This window comes from Gopherus flavomarginatus, chromosome 2 (assembly GCF_025201925.1).
Source record: "Gopherus flavomarginatus isolate rGopFla2 chromosome 2, rGopFla2.mat.asm, whole genome shotgun sequence".
Taxonomy (NCBI): Eukaryota; Metazoa; Chordata; order Testudines; family Testudinidae; genus Gopherus; species Gopherus flavomarginatus.
In genome coordinates, this window is record NC_066618.1 from 213,552,247 (window position 1) to 213,575,714 (window position 23,468).

Here is a 23,468-nt window from a genome sequence, read left to right on the forward strand (position 1 = left end):
TTACAGGTGTTTCCAGTTGAATATGATGTGACTGATTTATTTTGCAACTGAGAGCGGAGGTTTACTTTTGAACAGACAAACAATATCTTTTTTGCCCAGAGTAACCATTGTCCATAATTCCCTTGAGCTATTTTTCTCTTAAATGAAGGCTGCTGACCCAAAGATCAGCTGTTCAGATACTAAACAACCCAATATCTGGGCAGAGATCAGCTCAGTCCTATGTAATCATCACTTCCTCATCTCTGCACTAGTGGAAACATGAAAGTAGCAGACCAGAGGACTAAAATTGTAGAGAACAAAAATGTAGGATTTCAAATGACCAGGTTTAGGCTTATGGAACTGACGGGGGGGGGGGGGATGGAAATCAGCAAATTGTTTACTAAAGAGTACTATGAGAGCAAATTAGAGAGCTACCTATGGAGACTGGGTACAAATTTACTGTTTGATACAATTTCTACTCTGTAGGGCTTGGGGGAAGGAGTTAGTTTAACTGTTGTAAACATGCCTTTTACAGTGGCAGAACTTAGAAGTCTTGCGGGGGGGGGGGGGAAGGTAAAGTTAAATATGTATCATAAACCCACCACTCAAATCAAATATATAAAATGAATATATTAAAGCTTCAAATTTTATTTCTTCTGAATATCTTACCCTTCTTTTCACGAGGAACCTAGACATGAGCAATGGACGGATAGAGAAGAACTCCACTAAATGTGGAGTACATTTCATCGGAATCCGTGTAGGCCAGCTTGCCCCCAGTAACGACAATGTTTACTTCATCTCCAGCTTTTAGGTGAAGAACGAGGTGGAATGTTCCAGCACCACCACAGGTTCGTTTCCCTGATCGTGGTTTGTGATACTCAAGCAGTTCTCTTCTATAACCAGCTGTGTGGAGCTGAGCAACGCTTGCATTGGCAACAGACAGCACTGCTTCTACATACTCATCCCTTTCAGGAGCAAGGACAGCAGTGATCAGATAGCGCCCTTCATAGGGAGATGTGAAGATGCCTGCAAAGACATTTAATTACAGTTTTACTGATGGAAACTCTCCAGTGCAGTAGGAATAATGACAATGTCATTTTAAAACTACACAGTCATCCACTTGCTCATACCCAGAATAAGCACTGTAGAGGAAAAGGCCTGGTTGCTAATAGAAATTTCACCACCCTCTGCTCTGTCTGATGTGTTTCTTGGGCTGACAATAGGCAGTTATTCCACAGCATGTGGATTTAAAGTAGAATAGCTATTCCAAAAGACATCCATGTGTAGACAAGCCCTCAGGCTTTGTCTGGAGTAGGATTTCAATGTGTGGTGTTTGCTCATGTTATCTAGCCTGATATCATTACCACTACCTAAAACTCTTGTCAGCACAAAGTAATAGTTCTGCACTATGTGCCAAAGTTGATCAAGTCAGTTTGGGGGAGAGGGGGTGCTCAGCCTAAGTAGGGTGGCTCACACCCAGGTCACATCCAGCAGAAAAATGTGGAAATCTAGGTTAGAAAAAGAAGAGTCTGGGCATGGAGGACAGGTCCCCACCCCGTAGCTGGCTGCAAAAAGGAAGGAACAGAGGATTAGATCCACAAAGGGACTTTGGCATTATAACATTCAGCACTGGTGGGGGCTGAGGAGTGGAGAATGGGCACGTGCAGTGCAGGTCACATATACCAAGAGAGATGAGAACTAGGAGCATGCTACACACATGGGGACTTAGTTCAGGACTAGGTAAGGGCATAGTACTGACTTGGCAAGTTTAATTGCTTCTTAGCAAAACTAAGGTAATAATTGGAGACATACCAATCTCCTAGAACTGGAAGGGACCTTGAAAGGTCATTGAGTCCAGCCCCCTGCCTTCACTAGCAGGACCAATTTTTGCCCCAGATCCCTAAGTGGCCCCCTCAAGGATTGAACTCACAACTCTGGGTTTAGCAGGCCAATGCTCAAACCACTGAGCTATCCCTCCTCCCCAGCCCCCCATTACACAGTAGCTAGAAGATTTCAGAAACAGGTTAAACTTAGGTATATCTCCATGTATCAAGGTAACGTACACAATCTTCATCTTCACTGAGTTTTTACCTCAGAATAGTGCTCACAGTTACCCTGAGCTTAAAAATACATCTTTTGCATCTGTGAAGACAAGGTCTGTGGGAATTGGCAGGTTCCCTACTATGCCAGAGGCTAACAGCACTCAGACTAGGTGATGATGGGAAAGGAGAGAAGAAATGACCATTGAGATGAAGGGCACAGCTCACACGCCTCCTGAGGTATGCAGTGGCAGTTGCAGATATCAAAAGAGGAAGGCAGGCAAGCCACTCCTGGGGCAAAGGGGAACTCTAAATTCCTCCTTCACCCACTTCTCCCCCATCTGGGGTAAAGGTTTTGGGATTCGCCATCAGCCTCTTCTGGTTACAAGGACTGTACAGAGCCCTACCTGCACTTCGCACAGCCCCTCTGTTTCTATGTTCCTGTAACCCTCCAACAATACCTACATCTAAAGGAGCCAGGAACTAGTGGCTGAGGAGCAGCTACCTGTGCCCAGGGAACTCCATCATATGTTCCCAAAGGGTCCTTCAGCCATTTCCCCCTCACAACCATCAATTTCTCAAACAACAAGGGACATTTACTAACCATAAACATTGTTAAAGGGGAAATAAGGTTGCTAAACAGGGCCTTGTACCCTTCCAGAACAGACTATGGTGCCCAGAAACACATCTCTAAGAGAGACAAAACCAGGAAATGTAGAATTACAGTCATGCCTTCCATACCCTTAACTCTGCTCCCTCCCTAATCACTGCTGTGAGGAATCATGGAGATTGCAGAGATGGCAAGGGTGGGGGGTCATGACCATAATGCAGCATTTCCTGGTTTTCTAGTATTTGTGTTTTGGTTTTAATGTTTAAATTTTCTGCTGCCAACTTCCATGTTCTGGAAGGATACAAGGCTCTGCTAAGCAACCTGAATTCCCTGTAACTAAGTCTTTTTGTAAATGCATAGATACTGGCACTTAAAGGCTGGGTCATCCTCAGTGTGTGACAAGTAGTTTTAACCAAGGTGTGTCTGATTTATACCATAGAACTATGTATTTTGTTTCAACAACACAAGCACTTTGGCAACATTCAAGATAATGTAATAATGTCTCTATCCCATGATATTGCCCAACCGGCTTCCAGCTCCTCTGTATGTCCCTTTTTGGCTGTTACCTGTGTTAGGATTATAATAGTCTCCATCATTCACAAGCACTTTGTTAAAATGGACCACGCCTGCATCACTGGGGAAAGGCTTCTGAGTAAGACCAGCCGAAAAAGACACCAGAGAGGTGGCAGCAGCAGTAGGTCCTAGAATGGGGAAGAGAACAGAATCCAGAGACAATCAGAATAAAGATGTTGCCTTTTTCTCTTGGTGCTTATAGTATAGTTTGTTTGTGGTCTTGCACATAAATTGTTTTCTGTTAATCTGGAGAGGCTGGCAGGAGTGCCACTGGGTCATTTTCCAATTGTCTCACCACAAAATGACAGCCATAATGTTTCCTCCCATAGTACACCCTACCCGAGAGCAGCAGAGGAGCTTGGCAACTGAGTTCACCTACCAGGGTTTTCTTTAACACATGCTTCTCTTGAGAAGGAGAGAAGGGTATGCAGGAGGAATGGCCTACAATGCCATGAGAGTGTTGCCATAGACTTCATTGGGGCCAAGATTTCAGCCCAGGTCTTTCACGTTGCTTTCTGAGCTCTCTTCTTCAGGAACCATGCTGCTACTGGGATAATCGCTGCCAACTGTGCACCATACTCTTCCTGAACTGGAGTTTTCTCATCTCCATCCTTCTGTTTGATTCCCTCAGCTTTGCCTGGTTTATCTTCCTAGCTGATATCCTTATTCACTTCTCCAATCAGTGATAATGCCCTGCTCCTTTGCATGGTTTGAGCTTCCTCTCAGAAGATCATTCTCCACTACTGGACAAGCGCAACAGCATTCAAAGACTACCTCTGGTCTTGTTTCTCTTAGACACTCTGCACTAATGCTCTTTGGATTAACATTCCTATCTTTACAAAGATCTTACAGCTGAAATTGCTTCAGATTTTCACATTTCCCTAGTACAGCATCTACTCAAAGTTTTAAGTACACGGTACAAAAGAGAAATAGGAAAAGACGACAACTGAGTTTTTTAGTAGGTAGGGAGTGGAAGAAGGTGGAAAGAGAGCGTGGGAAAGAAGGCACTGCAGCGAATCACACCCAGACCTAATACCATTCAAGTCACTCAAGTCCCTCACAGCAGCATTTGGAGATGTGGAACATGACCGCTCCACCGTACGCCATTACCTACCAATTCTGTTCTTCCCCACAAGATTAAAATTATTTTCTCTGTCTGAGTTTCAGGTCTGAAAACTCAAGATCTCAAATAAAAGCATGTTGCATTGTGGAACTACAAAAATAGAAAAAAAAGCATAAATAAAAGTGTAGGTAACACGTATGTGCTTTATTGCTGCCGACAGGCAGGCAGTACAGTTTGTTAGCCAGGTTTCTCATATGCAAGGAAGTCCTTCAGTCAGTTTCAGAGTGATGTGCGATTAACATTCCTTATGCTCCTGTCAATTCAATTGGACTCCAGTAGGGCTAACAACACCTACTTATTTGGAAATGAGTGTGTATAAGGGAATCTAAGTTGATGTAATTTGTATGCTGAGGAGTCGTAAGAAAATGGAGTTAAAATATTGGGGTGACTTATTTTGGCTGACATCTACTTACACCTGTTTTCTGCCTGCAGCCCTTGCTGCACTCATCTCTTCTGGCTTTTCAGCATATAAGTTACAATAACTCAGGGGTCGGCAACCTTTCAGAAGTGCGGTGCCGAGTCTTCATTTATTCACTCTAATTTAAGGTTTTGCGTGCCAGTAATACATTTAAACATTTTTAGACAGTCTCTTTCTATAAGTCTATAATATATAACTAAACTATTGTTGTATGTAAAGTAAATAAGGTTTTTAAAATGTTTAAGAAGCTTCATTTAAAATTCAGTTAAAATGCAGAGTCCCTGGACCAATGGCCAGGACCTGGGCAATGTGAGTGCCACTGAAAATCAGCTCACATGCCGAAGGCGGCACACATGCCACAGGTTGCCTACTCCTGCAATAACTTATGACTTCTCAAGACTCAGTGGGCTGTGTTCAGAGATGAAATAAAACCCCACAACCAAAACATCACACGATTTCCTCTCCCTTCCTCCATGGAAAAGATAAGAGAAAGAATCATGGTGGCGGGTGGAGCCCTCCTTCGGGGAGCCTAGCTGCCTGGCCCCCCTTTCCACTCCTCCGCAGCTGGCCCTCCATATGATCAGCCCAATCTGCCCCAGCTCCACCTCCCCTCCTGAGACCCCATGACACCCCAGGGGAAGAGCTCTTGTCTCTTCCTGAAGAACCTGAACTTTTAATAAATAAATAAATAAATGAATGAATGAATGAGCAAAAAACTTCCCATGTGCAAACCGCCAAAACCCGCAACCTGTTGTGCGCTGCCACCAGCTTAACCTCCCCTGACCTATTATACCCGCTGCCCATAGAAAGCATGAACCAAATGTGACAGATGTTTATCAAACTGCTTAATGCATTGGAAGGCACTCAGATACTACAGTGATGAGGATAGTATAAGAACATGTGTAGAACAGTATAGAAAAGCAAGCATACGTTTGTAAGTGACATGTCAGTCAGTGTGTGAGAGTCTGCCTGAGTCTATGGAAGTGTAACTTACTCTCTTTCAGAGGGCGGGTCCTGGAAGGATGAAGTTACATATCATAGACTCTCTTAGAGTCACCTCTGAAATTGTCCCTAAGTAAGTCTAGGGGCTTGTCTACATGGCATGGCAAAGAGTGCCAGAGGGGTGTTATATTAATGTGAACTAGGTATCTTTTGGACTGCGCCAGTAGGGTCTACCCAGGGCAGTTAGAGCACAGCATAATAGTGTGCTTTACAAATCATACCGCTCTACTGCACTTTGCTGGTGTCATGCAGACAAGTCATAAATAGTTTGAGGGACATCAGGTGGTATAAAGCAGTATAGCTCTTCTGAATGAATGAAGGTACATTGATTTACATCAACTAAAGACCTGGCCCTGAGGTGGTGGGTGTGGAGGGGTTTATTTGTAAGTAGCACTTGCCAGTGAAGTCTGCCCCCCCCAAACACTCTGCTTAGTTTAACTATGTTTCTCCCCTGGGTCTGTTAGGAACATTGCCCCCTCCCCCCATTCTTTATGTTCTTCCAAATCCCACTTTGAATTCAAGAGGACAGAATGCTCACTGTCATCTACTTATTAGGCTCCTTAAATACCCATGTCCCCTACCCAATTCCTCTTCAAATATCACATATCTGGACATCAGCAATTCTTAAAACAACATCTTTGCAATAAACTTTTGTGATTTGAGCTCTTCCTTCGAGCCTAACAAGTAAACTCCAGCAGTAAACAGCTAATGGTGCAAAGGAAAATACAGGGAAATTATTTACCTCAGATAGGTTCACAGATTTAATACAAATAAATGCAAACCAGAGTATTGTCACTATCAGTGGTGAAAAGAAAAGGTTCTAAAGTGTTGGACAAATACCAGACACTGTCATAGAATTTTAGGGAAGAAAGGACCACTAGTTCATCTAGTCTGCCTTTCTGTATATCACACTCTACCGCCACTCAGCACTCGCACACTAAACCCAACTACCAACATTAAACCAAAGTATTGCAGCCCACAGGGGACTAGACTATTATGTGCCATAGGCAGAGAACAGGAAAGACTAAGGTACACCAGTACCCAAGGCCCCTGCAGTGGCAGGGAATGGATTAAATGAGATATATCCAGATAATCCCGCCAAAGGACCCGAACTCCATACTGCAGAAAAATAAAACATTAGATTTTACTGTCCAATCCATAATGAGAAAGAATGGCAGGATAGTTTTTATGTTCAATATAGTCTCTCTTCAGAGAACAGACCTTGTCTTATTATGTGTTTGTACAGCGCTGAGCACGATCCAAACTGGGACTTCCGGACACTATGGCAATATAAATATTTAATAATTATTATTAATAATGTCATAGACTTATACCAAAGTATCCTAAAACCTGCCATTCAAGACAACGTGGAAAAATTCATGATAGCTAGGTATTAGACAAGTCTGAACAATTCAGAATCAAACAAATGTTACATACAGAAATATCTGAATGTTTTATTTATATACTTCAAAGGATAAAAGGTGTTCATGATCAATGGTGTCCACTGGCTCAGCTGTATCCAATACTGCACTTTGGATACAGTTTCTTTTTAAAGGAACTGTCAGCTTTCAGTGAAACCCTAGTATGAGTATGCAATCTTCACAAACTGCGTTAATAGAAGCATGAGAGGCTCAGTCCTTGACTTGCTGTGCGACTCAGGGCTCTTACAAGCTCTCTCTCATCATTTTGCAATCCTATTTGTCATGGCCTGTGTCTGAAATTTTCTCAACCCCCAATGAGCAAAGATTCTAAGAAAATGGCTCCAGACGCCATAAAATTCTAGTGTGTCATTTTTATCTGCTGCTGCTATTTCTGTCAACAATGATTTAATGAAATGTGTTCTGTATAGAAAAAGCTTAGAAGGATCCACTTTAATCTTATCATTTAGTATTTCTTTGTTTTGGTTCCCTTGCCTGTAAAATACAGCTAACATTTACTTCCTTACCTCATAAGTGAACTGTAAGATTTAATTCATTAACATCTCTAAAATGCTTGAAAAGCTTTGGATAAGAAGTGGCATGCAAGTGCAAAGCACTATTTTCTTGGATTTTTTTTTTTATTTTTCTTGAACTACAGGTGAACTTGAACTTTAGCCGTTAGTTGTATATCAATGGATATTCTTGAAATTGAAGAGGTTAGATTAAATTCTATGATACAGAAAATATGGAAATTATTACCCAAGAAGAGGATAAGACCAGTCCAGCGGACTGGAGCAGAGCCATCAACTCGGCACTTATAACACTTTTAACACTATAGAAACTATACAGGAGCAGAAGTTAAAAGAGTGCTGGGTGGGATGGTCTAGTAATCTAAGTCTCAGGCTTGAAAAAACTATTATTTTGGGAAGCACACATTCAAATACAAGATGGGCCAGCTCAGCCCTATGTTCCGTTGAGATATTAACTCTGTACACAAAATCGACTGGATGTGGGTCTTTGGATGAGAAATTAAAAATGGAGGTGGTGTCTATTTCCATTAATATATTTCCTGAGTGCAAATAATGGCTGCCACAATAAAACGTTATTTATGTATCTCAACATCTTTAACATTTAAAGCATATTATACCATTATGTTTCATATGATTTAACCATAAGCCAGTGAAAACACTTGTCTATAAAATGCAAATACCGGTACCAAGGAAAAAAACACCATGAGAGTATGATCTTAATATATAAGTCTAGAAGTTTATCATGGCTTCTGTTGACACCAATACTTTTTTCCTTTTCTTCTTATCCCTTTCCAGAACCTTAACCTATTGCTTCTTGTTCCCACCCCCACACTTCCCAAATACAAAGCCTCCTCTAAGGCTACATTAAGTTTCTAATCAGTTAGTTTTAGCCTCAAGATTGTAGCATGAACTCTTACAATTGTCTTCATTTCAATTCCCAGACCAATTCGTCATGCCTTGTGTCTGCAATTTTCTTAGCCCCAGCGAACTGAAGTCCTAAGGAAGTGTCTTCAGAGGGCATAAAAGTCTGTTTCATTTTTATCTGTTGCTGACGTTTCTTCGAACATGAATTTGATTAAATCATTCTCTGTGAAGAGAGTGTAGGAGGATCCACTTTGATCCAAGATAACAATATTCATTGCTTAGATATAAAAAGGGCTAAACTAAAAGATTTTTTTAAAGGTTATAGAGTAGTCATATCACCTAGCAAACCAATATTTGGGCTAACTAAACTAATAAATTCTGTTCATTTACTGAAAGGTTTACACTTTTTGTAATCCAAATGTATTGGTGAATAGTGGTGTACAGAAAGTACAGCAGTTCAAATAAACTAAACTAGTTCATTTAACTAAGCACTCCAACATTCAGCACTGAGAACCTGTATGTTTAAATGAGTCTAAACAGAAGTGAAATTGGTTTCATTGACTTTCATTGCCCAAGAGGAGAGAAATAAATAAAAGTGAACAAAGTGCATAAACAATGAAAAGTAAATTGGATTTTTTTAATAATCTAAAGTATTCTTGGTAAAATAGGTAAGCAATGTGCTTGTTTAAAATAGGATAATTAAGTCAACAATAGTGTTGCAAACTGAGGTTTGTGATATTTGGTGTTTTTCTTAAAACTCCAGCTTCTAGAATCATATGATTATGTAAGAATCTCAGTTTTCATTTGAAAAGAAAAATATAAGTTATTAGCCCTGATGGTTGCAGAAAAAAGTATGAAAGGATTAACCCTTAAAAGGTTCAAAAACCAGAAGGCAAATAAAAAGAACCCCCAAATTATTATTTTTTTAAATCTGATTTTTAGCATCTCAATGAAACGGGTGTTATGGTTTTTTGGGGCTTGACTCATTATTTTTGAATACTTGGGGTTGGCAGGACAGTGTTAGAGTCCCTGTAAACTTAAGGCTAAATCCTAAAAATGACCCATAACTTTCAGTTAGTTCTCTCAGTAGTGACCTTCCAGGCACTGAAAGAAAAAAATTAAATATATATTAAGTGCCACTTTCTCCATTACTTTCTCATACTCCATGTGCCCTGAAAATCCTCTCAGCCAGGACAGGAGTGCTAGTGTGAATAAAAAGGGGAGAAAGCTATCATCCCTGGTGGTTGTCCCTTTCCAGTATAAAGAGATCAGAATTGTGCTTGTGCCCTAAAAGCGTTCACATTCTTGCTCGTCAATTTCACCCTACTAGCATTTTCTATTTATGAAATAAGTGAATAGTTGTTCAGAGAATTCCTAGGTAACAACTGGATTACCTTGTGAGTCTGTAGAAGGCGGAGAAAATTTTGGATACCCTACAAAACAAAAGAAGTTATGTTATGCAGTGAATAAGAGTACAAAATTGTCTAAATATCACAAGAGTTTACTAATATTTTCTTTTCTTTTTATGAAATAGTAACTCATTTCAACAAGTGCATAGTATCACATGGCAAAAACTCATACCACTAAGGGGATGTCTACACTACCCGCCGCATCGGCGAGTAGCGATCAATCTATCTGGGATCGATTTATCGTGTGTAGTGTAGATGCAACAAAACCGATCCCCAAGCGCTGTCCCATCGACTGCTGACCTCCAGCAGTGCGCGAGGCAGAAGCAAAGTTGACGGGGGAGCTGTGGCTGTTGATCCAGCCCCACAAGGACACAAAGTAATTTTAATTTGATCTAAGATACGTCGACTTCAGCCACTCTATTCTCATAGCTGAAGTTGCATATTTGGATCGATCCCACCCCCCAGTGTATACCAGGGCTAAGACTGTTAAAAAAACAGTAGCAGCCATTGCAAAGGGGACCACATTCCCCATTACAGTGCATCGGCTCTGTTGTGTGTACTATGGCAAAACATGTTATTTTAAGCTAGTGGTACATAGTTTCACAACTGAGGACTACACCGCAATTGTACTGAGATTATGCTTGATGAAGCTTTGGCCAGGGAGGTGAAGTTGGCTTGAGGCCTTCTTTATGTCTCCTCTGGTCCTGTGGCCAGCTGCAGTGAAAATAGACATCATGCAAATTAAATTAGCCAAAGGCTGTTCTAATATAACAGCCCTAACATATGCCAGTTAAGCATCATTTCATATCCTGCAGGGGACTGGCAACGTGCACCACACTCCAGTTCTGCCACATTCTATCCCGTAGCCAGCCCCAACATGCCCCCTGCACCTAGAGCACCTTTAATGTCACTTTGTGTGTTGAGTAACGAACTCACTGCTGGAATCTGACAGCTCAGCTTGTCTTACTTCTTGATGAAAGACCCTGCTAGTCTATAATCTTAGCATAACTACATGTTGTTCTGTACTTCAACATAACGTAAGTCCAGTAACACTGGCTTTGGGGTCGAATATTATAAAGTGATCAGTTAGATAACTTTTCAGTTTTCTCACCTGGTGCTCCTGCATATCCTTCAGCTATGGGCAAGGTATACTGACCATCTATGCCTTTAGGCCGTCCACTTCCTGACATTACAACTGTGCCAGGAGGACCAGCCTGTCCAGACTCCATAATGATCCCAGTTGATCCAGGCAAAAGTGGTAAAGTGGCTGAACCTGGCAATGATGGTTGTAGGGGAGTTCTTGGTTGTGATGGCTGAAGAGGGGCTCCTTGTGGTAGTTGTATTACTATTCTTGGCTGTGGTGGCTGTAGCGGTGTTCTTGGCTGTGGTGGCTGTAGCGGTGTTCTTGGCTGTGGTGCCTGTAGCGGTGTTCTTTCTTGTGGTATCCCCAGTGGTACTCTTGGTTGATTTTCAGCTAAGTATTTGTAGAAAGAGGAAAGTCAAATATTATCCATCTGAGAAAATTCATAAAACTCATTACATTTATATTTCTGAAAAACAAACACCTTTTAAACAGCAAGTTTTTGTTTGTTTCCTTTCTGAAGATGGAATAATAATAATAATAAAAATCAATGGTCTTCTGTTTTAAAAACTTTATGACACTGAAGGCAGATCCAGGGTCACAGTTTACTGAATTTTTTTTTTTATTGTTTGGAAGGGTCTTTGTTAAAGGACTTTTCCAGTAGGATAGCCAGTGTACTGTATGATATCTGGGCCATATAGCGTTAATGTGATAATAGTTGTGTGGCTGTTCTATTTCAAATCTCTTTTGATAGTGTTTACAACATATTTGTAAAAAATGTTGTCCTAACCAAATCTTAGAAATGTAATGTCTTCCTGAAAGTGAATGTATATTATTTGCATGGGGGGGGTGTCAATATTTATACAGATTTAAAAGATAAGGGTACTAAAAAGTTTCTTTGACCAAAGGACCTTACTCTCCATCAAAAACCTGTCCTGTTCATTTTAAGCAGTTCCATCTCTATTTAAATTAACCACCGAAGAGAACTACTATAATTTACACAAGTTTCAACTTGTCTAAATTCACTGACTTCAGTAAAATTAGGGCTGATTCACACTGGTGTCGGTGAGATCAGAATAAGGCCCATGAATGACGCAACATGGCAATGTATGTTGAGCTTCTATTTCCTTCTCTAACATTGTTATACAAAAATCACTAACATCTGAAAAGCAAGGATATTCAAAGTTAATAATAATAATTAATTGTCCCTTAACACTGCTCATTGGGTAACATTTTCAAAAGGTCCTAAATTATTTATGAGCCTAAAACTCACTGAAAGTCCTTGAGTTTCATGCTCTTTGGTCTCCTAGGGTATGGGGTATGTCTATACTACAATTAAAAATCCGCAGCTGGTCCATGCCAGATCACTGGAGCTCAGGCTAAGGAGCTGTTTAAATGCAGTGAATACGTTTGGGCTTTGCCTGGAGCCAGGGCTCTAGGGCCCTGCAACGTAGGAGAGTTCCAGAGGTCAGACTGCAGCCTGAGCCCAAACATCTAGAACTCTATTAAACAGCCCCTTAGCTTGAGCCCCATGAGTCTGAATCAGCTGGCACAGGCCAACCCTGGGTGGTTAACTGCAATATAGACATTCCCCTATAGACATTTTGGAAATTTTACTTATTGCGCCTAAGTTGTACAGTACATATGACGACATCTAATATTATGCAATGAGGGTGAAATTCAACCCAGTGCAGATGTTGGCAGGCTGGTATTATATGTACCTGGCTGTTTTTTTGTATAGGAACGTGAACACTGCAGGGCAAAAGTATATCATTATGTTGGCTGGCTACAGTGGCAATTACAATGGATACTGTGTGGGTGAAATGTAAACATTTTGTCTAAATAAATTGGAGATTGCAAACGGATAGACTCCAGCTGTTTGAATCACTCACGAGGCCTTTTACATTGAGGGGGGGGGGGAAGTAGTATCTACCACAAATTCAAACTCTGGTGAACATAATGAATAGGTTTAGGGTAGTAATAATTTTAGTTTAATAATATGTTTGTAGTACTGACTTAGGCTTTGTGTACACTAGGGGGGCAAGTTGGCCTATACTGAGCTACTCCAGCTACATGAATAATGTAGCTGGAGTCAACATAGCTTAGGTAGATCTACTGCGGTGTCGACACTGCGCTGTGTTGACAGGAGACACTCTCCCGTCGACTTATCTTAATCCTCTTGTTCTGCTAGAGTACTGCAGTCGACTGGAGAGCTCTCCGAGGTCGGTTTAGCTGGTCTTCTCTAGACCTGCAAAATCAACACCCCTCCACTTCATCAATCGCAGTAGCGTTGATCCCTGGTAAGTGTAGCCATGGCCTTAGTGTTGGTTATTGTTTGCTATTTGCGGTGATCTTCATTTGAATAGTGAGGGAAGTATACCTCCATGGTTTAGGCCAGTGTGGAAAATGGGAAGAGTTTGTGACAGCGCGTGATCAAATTCTAATTACACACTGAGATATGTTGTCTGTAGTCCTGTGTCTCTGACAAATATAACACTTGTGAATTCCAGTGTTTTAGGACTGTTTTAGTAAGAACTTTACCTTGCAAATGTGACATTTAATTGAAGATGACCGTAATGAGAAATCCTGCATTTTCACTCTTATCTTGGGGTGGTTTGTTTCTTGTTCTCCATCTCAAAAAAGTAAATTACCCATGGCGCCTTACACTCTTTTGGAAGGTTTCTCTAAAAAATTCTATGCTCTCATAGTACCTGCATCATGTGACAGCTCCCAATTAAAAAATCTCCCTAGCCCTTCCTGGTTGAGTTTTGTAGAATGATACTGATGTGTTGTAATGAGAGGGGAAAGTTAAAGAACCAGGCACCACAAAATTTTGCTGCAAGTTACCTAGGCAATTCTATACACAGGATGCAAGATTAAAGAATGGAATATACACTTTTACTTATTCATATTATAATTTTTTTTGCTTTCATCATGACATTAAAATACTGTAAAGTTATACTTTAAAGACTTTTGTAAGGGCAAAGGTGACTGCAAGTGTTTAATTTATTCCTAACTGAATAACACCTGTGCTTGATTTTTAACCTAATAAGGTAGTCTCTAATCTCAGTAACATAGGTTTAAATCTGAAGTCCACTGAGATCAGTAGAGTTACTTCAGATTTGCACCGATATCACTGACAACACAAACTGGCTCGGTATTCTTATTTCTTGCCTGCATATATTTTTCACTTCTTTACCTTCTCTCATCAGTTTAGTTAAGCTTGCATTAGGCCTCCAGCCTTGGACAGGAGCATGCGGAATGAATTTGCATGTCTGACTAGCTTCCCCTCCCCCAAGCTCTTACAACTTAAACCAAAAGCCTTGGCTCCTTGTGTTTAGTGTGCATACCAATATATTTGAAAATATCCAGATATACCAACTCCATTTTGGAAAAAAACTCATATGCCAACCATCCAAGGTGCGTGTTAGTTGAGATGCATCGCTTTTACAGTTCCGGCAGTTTTCATATGCCTTTTTGGCCTCTTATACTGAATTGCATCATATCATAGCATTGTGCTTTAAAATCACTAGACAAAGGTGATAAAGAAGCCAGCATATTTTTGGACTGAACATCTGTTACCAATCCAAAGAGTGAAGACAAAATTCCCTGGTGTAACTCCACTGAAGTTATGGTGCAAAATTAGGGATGAATTTGGCCAAACCACTTGTATTGTGTTGAGTAGCACATAAAAGAGAAGTATTCCCCATTGTCTACAAAGCAATTGGAAAGGCAAGCAGCAGAGTTTAGACCATTATTATACTTCAAATTAGAGTCTCCTCAGGGGCACCCTCTTCACCAACAGTGTTCGCACAGCTCTTTTTACTATCACCCTCCTGTTCATTCTCAGCTTGCTGACCTCAGATGCCTGTCTAAATTAAACTGAGGAGAACCCCCCCCCCCATCCTAGGCTTAAAATGCCAATTCCTTCCCCCCCTCACTTTTAAACTCCACTGGTACTTCACTGAGAAAAAATACATGGGGGGGGACACAGGTATGTGAAACTTGGGTTGCACTTTGTTGTGGTTTGGCTCTTTCTAGCAATGCCCATTTCCCTAATAATACATTGAGCAGACAAGAACAATGATGGGATGAAATAAACTAGATAACTAAGGAGTCAGTGATTCCACAGACAAGAATCAAGAAGAGCTATGACTTCCAAACTCCTGTTGCTGATGATGGATTCCACAACTGTCAAGTTACAAAAGGCTGCCTGGTGTACCTGGCAGGGGATATACTGAGGTTTGCGCCAGAATTCCTATTACTGTGTTACAGAAAAGTTTTTACCACACATCCCTAGGTGTAGTAATTTAGGTATACACAAGCTCTCATCGAGAATAACTATAGCAGACTGCTCTTAGCAATTCATATGTTTGAAACCCCTCTTCACAGATAATTACAAAAAGAAATATAAGTTGATTGAAATAGTTGTAATCAAAGCAAACTAAAATCCTGAAGCCATTTTTGGCTGCAGATCACACTTTTTCTGGCTGCAGGAACGAATGGCAAAAATGTATTAACAGGCTACATCTAAAGAAGAGATGATTTTAGTGCCAGTTTCAGTGCAGTATCATTTCAGTAATATGCTTCTCTAAATGCTGAAGTAACACAGAGGACCTATTTACACATTTTATAGGATTATTTAGTCTACTTATTCATAATGAGCCAAAGCCAGCAGTCTTGCTCAGTCCTAACAGGCAAACTTCATTTGAAGTTCTAAATGACTTAAAAAAGATTTGACCCATGGTTTATATGCAGTACACACAATAACTTATTACCCTGCAACATTAGTTTGGACTGAGTCATTTAAATGTTCTTGGCTGCAAAATGTCTCAATATAAAATGTCAAGCCAAAGCAGCCATATTCCTAGCTTCAGACTAATTTGCCTTTGCTCAGTTTAGTTGTCTAACTGGTGCATGTAATTTGACAAGGTTTTGTTTTAGAATTCTTATAGGGTATCGTTGCGTTACCACATTCAAACAACTGTAGAAAGAGAAATATGTGTTACTATTCTAGTCTCTCAAACCAAAATGACATCATTTAAATGATACAATATGTTGGCAAATAGTACCTAAATGTAGGTATGAATTTAATACTGATCTATAAGCCAGAACTGAAAATCACCAGTTCAAAGGTACCATAGAAGATATTGCAATCAGACTCATCAAAAAGTTAAATCTTAGTGGAATGATGCACATAAGATAAAGACACGTCCTGTTCCAAGAACGGTATTAATCCCCAAAGGGAATAAGGACAAGGCGTTACTGCCTAGTGGAGCGAGGTTCCCTAACCACTTCCAACAGAGTCTCTCTGTTGCCAAAAGCTTTTTGGAGCTGCAAACATCAAGACTTACTCAGACTGCTGTGCTGGATAGCATTATTTTATTCTGACTCACTCTGGGACAGAAGTATTTGCTTTTTGAACCTCTTTGAGGCCACAGATATTTGACATTAGAAGCTAGTTTTAAATGCTTGTATGTTTAGTCTCTGATGGTTGGGTCTCTTCTCAAGGGTCGCCGTAGGTACAGTTTATGGAGACCATATAAAGTGCTATGAAACTGAATTATACTATGGAAATGTGGGTGTTTTAAGCTTATTTCATGCTTTAAAATACTGCAGTAGATTTAAACAAACATAATCCATGAAGCTGTTGAGAGGTCTGCTTTACATTGTGCGGACAAGAGTGTGTGTGTCCGCAGCAAAGAAAAAATCTTGATCCTTTCTGCATAACAGGTGCAGTTTCTAAATGCATAGGATGGGGCTATAGTCAGGATTAGGTGGATTGTGCTAAGGGTGTGCATCTGTGTGCAGCAGAAGTGAAGTGAGGGAGGAGCAGGGCGAGCTGGATCAGAGGATCTAGTCATGGGACTGAAGTAGCCACTATAGAATGGTTCTTCGGCTGTTCCACTGGCTGGGAAGGAAGATGCCTCCTTCTCCTCTCCTGTCTGTTTCATGCTGTCATAAACAGATAGCTAAGGGTTAATGTCTCTTCCACCTGAAGCACCTGACCAGAGGACCAATCAGGAAACCGGATTTTTTCAACTCTGGGTGGAGGGAGTTTGTATCTGAGTCTTTGTTTTTCTGGCTGCCTGCTTTCTCTGAGCTTTGGAGAAGTAGTTCTACTTTCTAATCTTCTGTTTCTAAGTGTAAGGACAAAGAGAGCAGATAGTAAGTTCTATGGTTTCTTTTCTTTGGTATTTGCATAAATATAAGTGCTGGAGTGCTTTGATTTGTATTCTTTTTGAATAAGGCTGTTTATTCAATATTCTTTTAAGCAATTGACCCTGTGTTGTATCATCTAATACAGAGAGAACATTTGTATGTATTTTTCTTTCTTTTTATATAAAGCTTTCTTTTAAGACCTGTTGGAGTTTTTCTTTACTTCAGGAAAATTGAGTCTGTACTCACCAGGGAATTGGTGGGAGGAAGGAATCGGGGAGATCTGTGTGTTGGATTGCTAGCCTAATTTTGCATTCCCTCTGGGGGAATAGGAAAGTACTTTTTGTTTCCAGGATTGGGAACAGAGAGGGAGATTCACTCTGTTTGGATTCACAGAGCTTGTGTCTGTGTATCTCTCCAGGAGCACCTGGAGGGGGGAAGGGAAAAAGGATTATTTCCCTTTGTTGTGAGACTCAAGGGATTTGGGTCTTGGGGTCCCCAGGGAAGGTTTTTCAGGGGGACCAGAGTGCCCCAAAACACTCTAATTTTTTGGGTGGTGGCAGCAGGTACCAGGTCCAAGCAGGTAACTAAGCTTGGAGGATTTCATGCTAACCCCCATATTTTGGACGCTAAGGTCCAAATCTGGGACTAAGGTTATGATATGGTGTAGCAGCGGTTCATCTCTACAATAGACTTAACCAAGGGGTACTGGCAAGTACCGCTAGATGAACCTGCCAAGGAGAGGTCAGCATTCGTCACCCATGCGGGGGTGTATGAATTCAATGTCCTTCCTTTCGGCCTTCGAAATGCACCCGCCACCTTCCAGAGGCTGGTAGATGGTCTACTAGCTGGACTGGGAGAATTTGCAGTTGCCTACCTCGATGATGTGGCCATTTTTTCAGACTCCTGGCCCGAACACCTACTACACCTGGAAAAGGTCTTTGAGCGCATCAGGCGGGCCGGACTAACTTAAGGCCAAAAAGTGTCAAATAGGCCAAAACAGAGTGACTTACCTGGGGCACCAGGTGGGTCGAGGAACCATAAACCCCCTACAGGCCAAGGTGAATGCTATCCAAAAGTGGCCTGTCCCACGGTCCAAGAAGCAGGTCCAATCCTTCTTAGGCTTGGCCGGATACTACAGGCGATTTGTACCACACTACAGCCAAATCGCTGCCCCATTGACCGACCTGACCAAAAAGACCCAGCCAAATGCCGTTAAGTGCACTGATGAGTGTCAAAAGGCCTTTACCCAACTTAAGGCAACGCTCATGTCTGACCCTGTGCTCAGGGCCCCGCATTTTGACAAGCCATTCCTAGTAACCACCGATGCATCTGAGCGTGGTATAGGAGCAGTGCTCATGCAGGAAGCAACAGATCACAACTTCCATCCTGTCGTGTTTCTCAGCAAGAAACTGTCTGAGAGGGAAAGTCACTGGTCAGTCAGTGAAAAGGAATGCTATGCCATTGTGTACGCCCTGGAAAAGCTACGCCCATATGTTTGGGGACGGCGGTTCCAACTACAAACTGACCATGCTGCACTAAAGTGGCTTCATACTGTCAAGGGGAACAACAAGAAACTTCTTCGTTGGAGTTTAGCTCTCCAAGATTTTGATTTTGAAATTCAGCACATCACAGGAGCTTCTAACAAAGTAGCTGATGCACTCTCCCGTGAGAGTTTCCCAGAATTCAGTAGTTAAAAAGTGTTCTTAAAATGTAGAAGTCTGTTAGTTATATACTTAGGGGTATATGTAAAGGTGCATGTGTTGTATTAATCTGTTTATTTTAAAGTTCTAGAAGGAAATCGCCGCCAGTGAGCTTCCCCACTGTCTGCAATTTGGGGGGCGTGTCATAAACAGATAGCTAAGGGTTAATGTCTCTTCCACCTGAAGCACCTGACCAGAGGACCAATCAGGAAACCGGATTTTTTCAACTCTGGGTGGAGGGAGTTTGTATCTGAGTCTTTGTTTTTCTGGCTGCCTGCTTTCTCTGAGCTTTGGAGAAGTAGTTCTACTTTCTAATCTTCTGTTTCTAAGTGTAAGGACAAAGAGAGCAGATAGTAAGTTCTATGGTTTCTTTTCTTTGGTATTTGCATAAATATAAGTGCTGGAGTGCTTTGATTTGTATTCTTTTTGAATAAGGCTGTTTATTCAATATTCTTTTAAGCAATTGACCCTGTGTTGTATCATCTAATACAGAGAGAACATTTGTATGTATTTTTCTTTCTTTTTATATAAAGCTTTCTTTTAAGACCTGTTGGAGTTTTTCTTTACTTCAGGAAAATTGAGTCTGTACTCACCAGGGAATTGGTGGGAGGAAGGAATCGGGGAGATCTGTGTGTTGGATTGCTAGCCTAATTTTGCATTCCCTCTGGGGGAATAGGAAAGTACTTTTTGTTTCCAGGATTGGGAACAGAGAGGGAGATTCACTCTGTTTGGATTCACAGAGCTTGTGTCTGTGTATCTCTCCAGGAGCACCTGGAGGGGGGAAGGGAAAAAGGATTATTTCCCTTTGTTGTGAGACTCAAGGGATTTGGGTCTTGGGGTCCCCAGGAAAGGTTTTTCAGGGGGACCAGAGTGCCCCAAAACACTCTAATTTTTTGGGTGGTGGCAGCAGGTACCAGGTCCAAGCAGGTAACTAAGCTTGGAGGATTTCATGCTAACCCCCATATTTTGGACGCTAAGGTCCAAATCTGGGACTAAGGTTATGACACATGCTCAGCCCAGTTTCTTGAGTTGGGCACAAGGATTTGGCCCAAAATACAAGCATTATATGTTGTAGATCCTCGGACAACTCAGGAATCACTGACTTTGAAGATCCCCATTCACATCCAATGTAAAATCCACCAGCACAGTCCATCTACCTACACTGCAATAAGACTTCCATGAAACTCAGTGAAAATGAACTACAACGAAGGTCTAAGCCTACTCTCCTGGCCAGTACCAATATTTTTGATCTTTAATCTTTCATTAAATTCCAACAATAATTAATCAGTAGGCAGGCTCATGGCCCTCTCAGGAGTATTAATAGAGATGCATATTCTAGTTAAATGCTTTGGGAAACACAAATTGTTCACTGACAAGAGAAAAGCAATAGAGGTATTAATAGTGGTGAGAGATGGCGGGTTTTCTGTATACATCAGAATTATAAAAGGTTTGGGGCAAAGGTGTTGAACACAACAAACAATAATCTTGACCCCATTATTCTGGCCACACATATTATTGATGTTAAATCACACTGGCGGAAAAGAGAAAGACTTGGTTAATAACTGAACTAATGGCAGTTTATTGAGTCACCAGAAGATAAGGCTGCTTTGACCAAATGGTGTCTGTGTGTGCATTCCTCTCTCAGGTGGCTTCTAATAAGATTTAGACTGAAGAACAGAAGGGGGTTTATTTCAGGACATATGTAGTCGATTTTTGGATTTTATATATATCCTTCTGTCATAAACAGATAGTTAAGGGTTAATGTCTCTTTCACCTGTAAAGGGTTAACAGTGAACCTGCAACACCTGACCAGAGACCAATCAGGAGACAAGATACTTTCAAATCTCGGTGGAGGGAAGTCTTGTTTGTGTGTTCTTTTTTTGTCCGTGTTCTCTCTGGATTCTGAGAGGGACCAGACATGTAAGCAGATTCCTCCAATCTTTCTGAAAAAAATCTCTTCCGTTCTAATTTTAGTAAGTACCAGGAAAAGGCAAGTTTAGTCTTTTGATTGTTTTCTGTATTTGCAAATGTGTATTTTGCTGGAAGTATTTTAAATTGTATTTTGCTGGGGGGAGGCTTCTCTCTAGTGTCTATAAGCTGAAAGACCCTGTAACTTTTACCTTCTAAATTACAGAGACAACTTTTACTTTTTTTCTTTCTTCTTATTAAAAGTTTTGCTTTTTAAGACTCATTTGATTTTTTTCCCTTGTTGAGGCTCAAGGGAATTGAGTCTGTACCTACCGGGAAATTGGTGGGAGACAGGGAGAAAGAAGGGAGGGGGAAAAGGGGGAATCCCTTTGTTTAGTTTCACGGAGCTTGAATCTGTCTCTCTCTCCAGGATAGCCCAGGGAGGGAACGCCTGGGAGGGGGAGAGAAGGGGGGGAAAAAACCTTATTTCTCTGTGTTGTGATTCAAGGAGTTTGAATCACGGTGATCTCCTAGTTTAGCCAGGGCGGGAAAGATCAGGGAGGAAGAAAGGAGAAGGAGGGGAAATGGTTTATTCCCCTTTGTTGTAGACTCAACAAATTTGGGTCTTGGGGTCCCCAGGGAAGGTTTTTGGGGGGACCAGAGTGCCCCAAAACACTATATTTTTGGGTGGCAGCTTATCAGATCTAAGCTGGTAATTAAGCTTAAAGGAATTCATGCTGGTACTCCATCTTTTGGACTCTAAGGTTCAGATTGGGGAATTATACCATGACACCTTCTCCTTAGAAATTCACCATTATCTTGTATTTCTATGGGGGTTGGGTCTAATCAGGCACTGAGTTAGGAACTAGGAGTGAAATCCTGACCCTGCTGAAGTCAATGGTAAAACTTCCACTGACGACAATGAAGCCAGAATTTCACCCCAAGAAATTTCTTAGAGTTATGAGTCTTCCTTGCTTTCTTTGCTTAAAGAAATGGAAATTTGGGGCTGAGATTTCACGTGAGAAGTTCCCAGAAGAGATGGTTACTCACCTTGCACAGTAACTGGTTCTTTGAGATGTGTCTCCCTATGGATGCTCCCCACTCTAGGTGTGCATGCCTCAGATTGGAGATTTTAGGTAATCATGTCTGTTCGGCCTGCATATGCGCCCGCTGCAGCCTAGTACCCTGCACCGTGGCTATATATAGCTGCACAGGCAAACCACCCTCAGTTCCTTCTCTATCCTGGAGCAACATTGTAAAGAACTCTAAAACAGAGGAGAGGAGGGCAGGTAGTGGAGGACCCACAGGGACGCACATCTGGTAGAACAACAGTTACTGCACAAGGGTGAATAACTCTCCTCTTCTTCAAATAGTGTCCCTATGGCTGCTCCACTTCAGGGGACTACTGAATAGTATTGTCTACGGAGGGGTGGGGCTTCAGAGTCGAATCTCAGATTGAGGATTGTACAGTCGAGCCAAACATGGCATCAGAAACTGAGGCATGCACAGTGTTCAGAAAATGTATGAATGTAGGTTCAAGTCATGGCTCTACATATTTCCATGATGGGAACATTCTTAAGAAAGGCTATTAAAGTAGAGAAGGATCTTGTGGAATGAATTAATCCTCCAGGAGGAGGCTGAAGTTCAGGAGACCGATTGCAGTAGGTAATGCAGCCAGATAGCCACATTAGAGTCTGTGCTTGGAAACTGGAGATCCTTTAGTTCTGTCCACAATGGAGAGTAACAATCTGGGAAATTTTCTAAACAGCCTAGTGCTGCCTTGGTAACAAGCTAATGCTCTCCTGAGACTGAGTGTATGTAATGCCTCGTTTCTTTTAACCTGGTGTGGCATAGGGCAGAAAATCATAGGTTGCTTTATGTGGAAGTCCAAGGATACCTTTGATAAGAACTTCGGATGTGGTCGCAAAGTGACCTTATCCTTAAAAAAGACTAAGGGATGGGGGATATGCCAACAGAGTCCCTCTCTCTCCAACTCTTCAAGCAGAAGTAACGGCTATTAGAACAGGCTGTTTTCATAGATGAGTGTAAAAGGTAGGGTGACCATCCGTCCTGTTTTTAATAGGACATTCCCATATTTAAGCCCTCTTGCAGGAGTCCCACTTTAAAAAAAAAAAAAAAAAAAACAGGTAAGTTGTCCCGTATTTTCCGCTCCCCCGTTGGTCAGACAGCACAGCCCAATCTTGTTTGTGGCTGATGGGTGTGTGCGGGCAGGCAGTGGCCAGTCAGTGAGAGCACATGGTGACCTCAGGCCGGATGGAGAGGCAAGAAGAGGCGATGTCAGGTAGGAGGAGAAGCAGCCCTCTGTGTGGGGTTGGGGTGGTAGCCCTCCCGATGTGAAACCTAAAGCAGGAGTTCTCAATCGGGGTCTGCAAACCTTTTCAGGGGGGCCACTGGGTGCCGATGCTGAAACCCAGAGCCTGAGCCCCAGTGCCACCACCCCCGTGGGGCTGAAACTCTGATCCCCTGCATGGAGATGGGCAGTGCAGGGCAGCTGCTCCTCTGGCTGGTGCCATGGAGCCGGGCAGCCATAGCGTTCCGTCCTCTCCTGCTGCTGCTGCTGTTGCAGGGGGTTGAAGCTGCTCCTCAGCTCCAAGCTCCCTTTTCTCATGGAGCCAGTAAGAGCTTCAAAGG

At 41.8% G+C, this 23,468-nt stretch overlaps 1 protein-coding gene across 1 annotated transcript in view; it reads right to left on the reverse strand.

Annotated features, from left to right (window-relative positions):
• Positions 1–558: 558 nt before the first annotated feature.
• Positions 559–23,468, reverse strand: part of EMILIN2 (elastin microfibril interfacer 2) — a 65,924-nt gene continuing 43,014 nt past the window's right edge. The window contains exons 5-8 of the mRNA XM_050942122.1: positions 11,077–11,439; positions 9,951–9,989; positions 3,195–3,329; positions 559–1,005 (exon numbers count right to left, since the gene is read on the reverse strand). Coding sequence (XP_050798079.1) covers positions 668–1,005; positions 3,195–3,329; positions 9,951–9,989; positions 11,077–11,439 — 875 coding nt within the window. The 3' untranslated portion in view covers positions 559–667. The remainder of the gene's footprint in view (positions 1,006–3,194; positions 3,330–9,950; positions 9,990–11,076; positions 11,440–23,468) is intronic.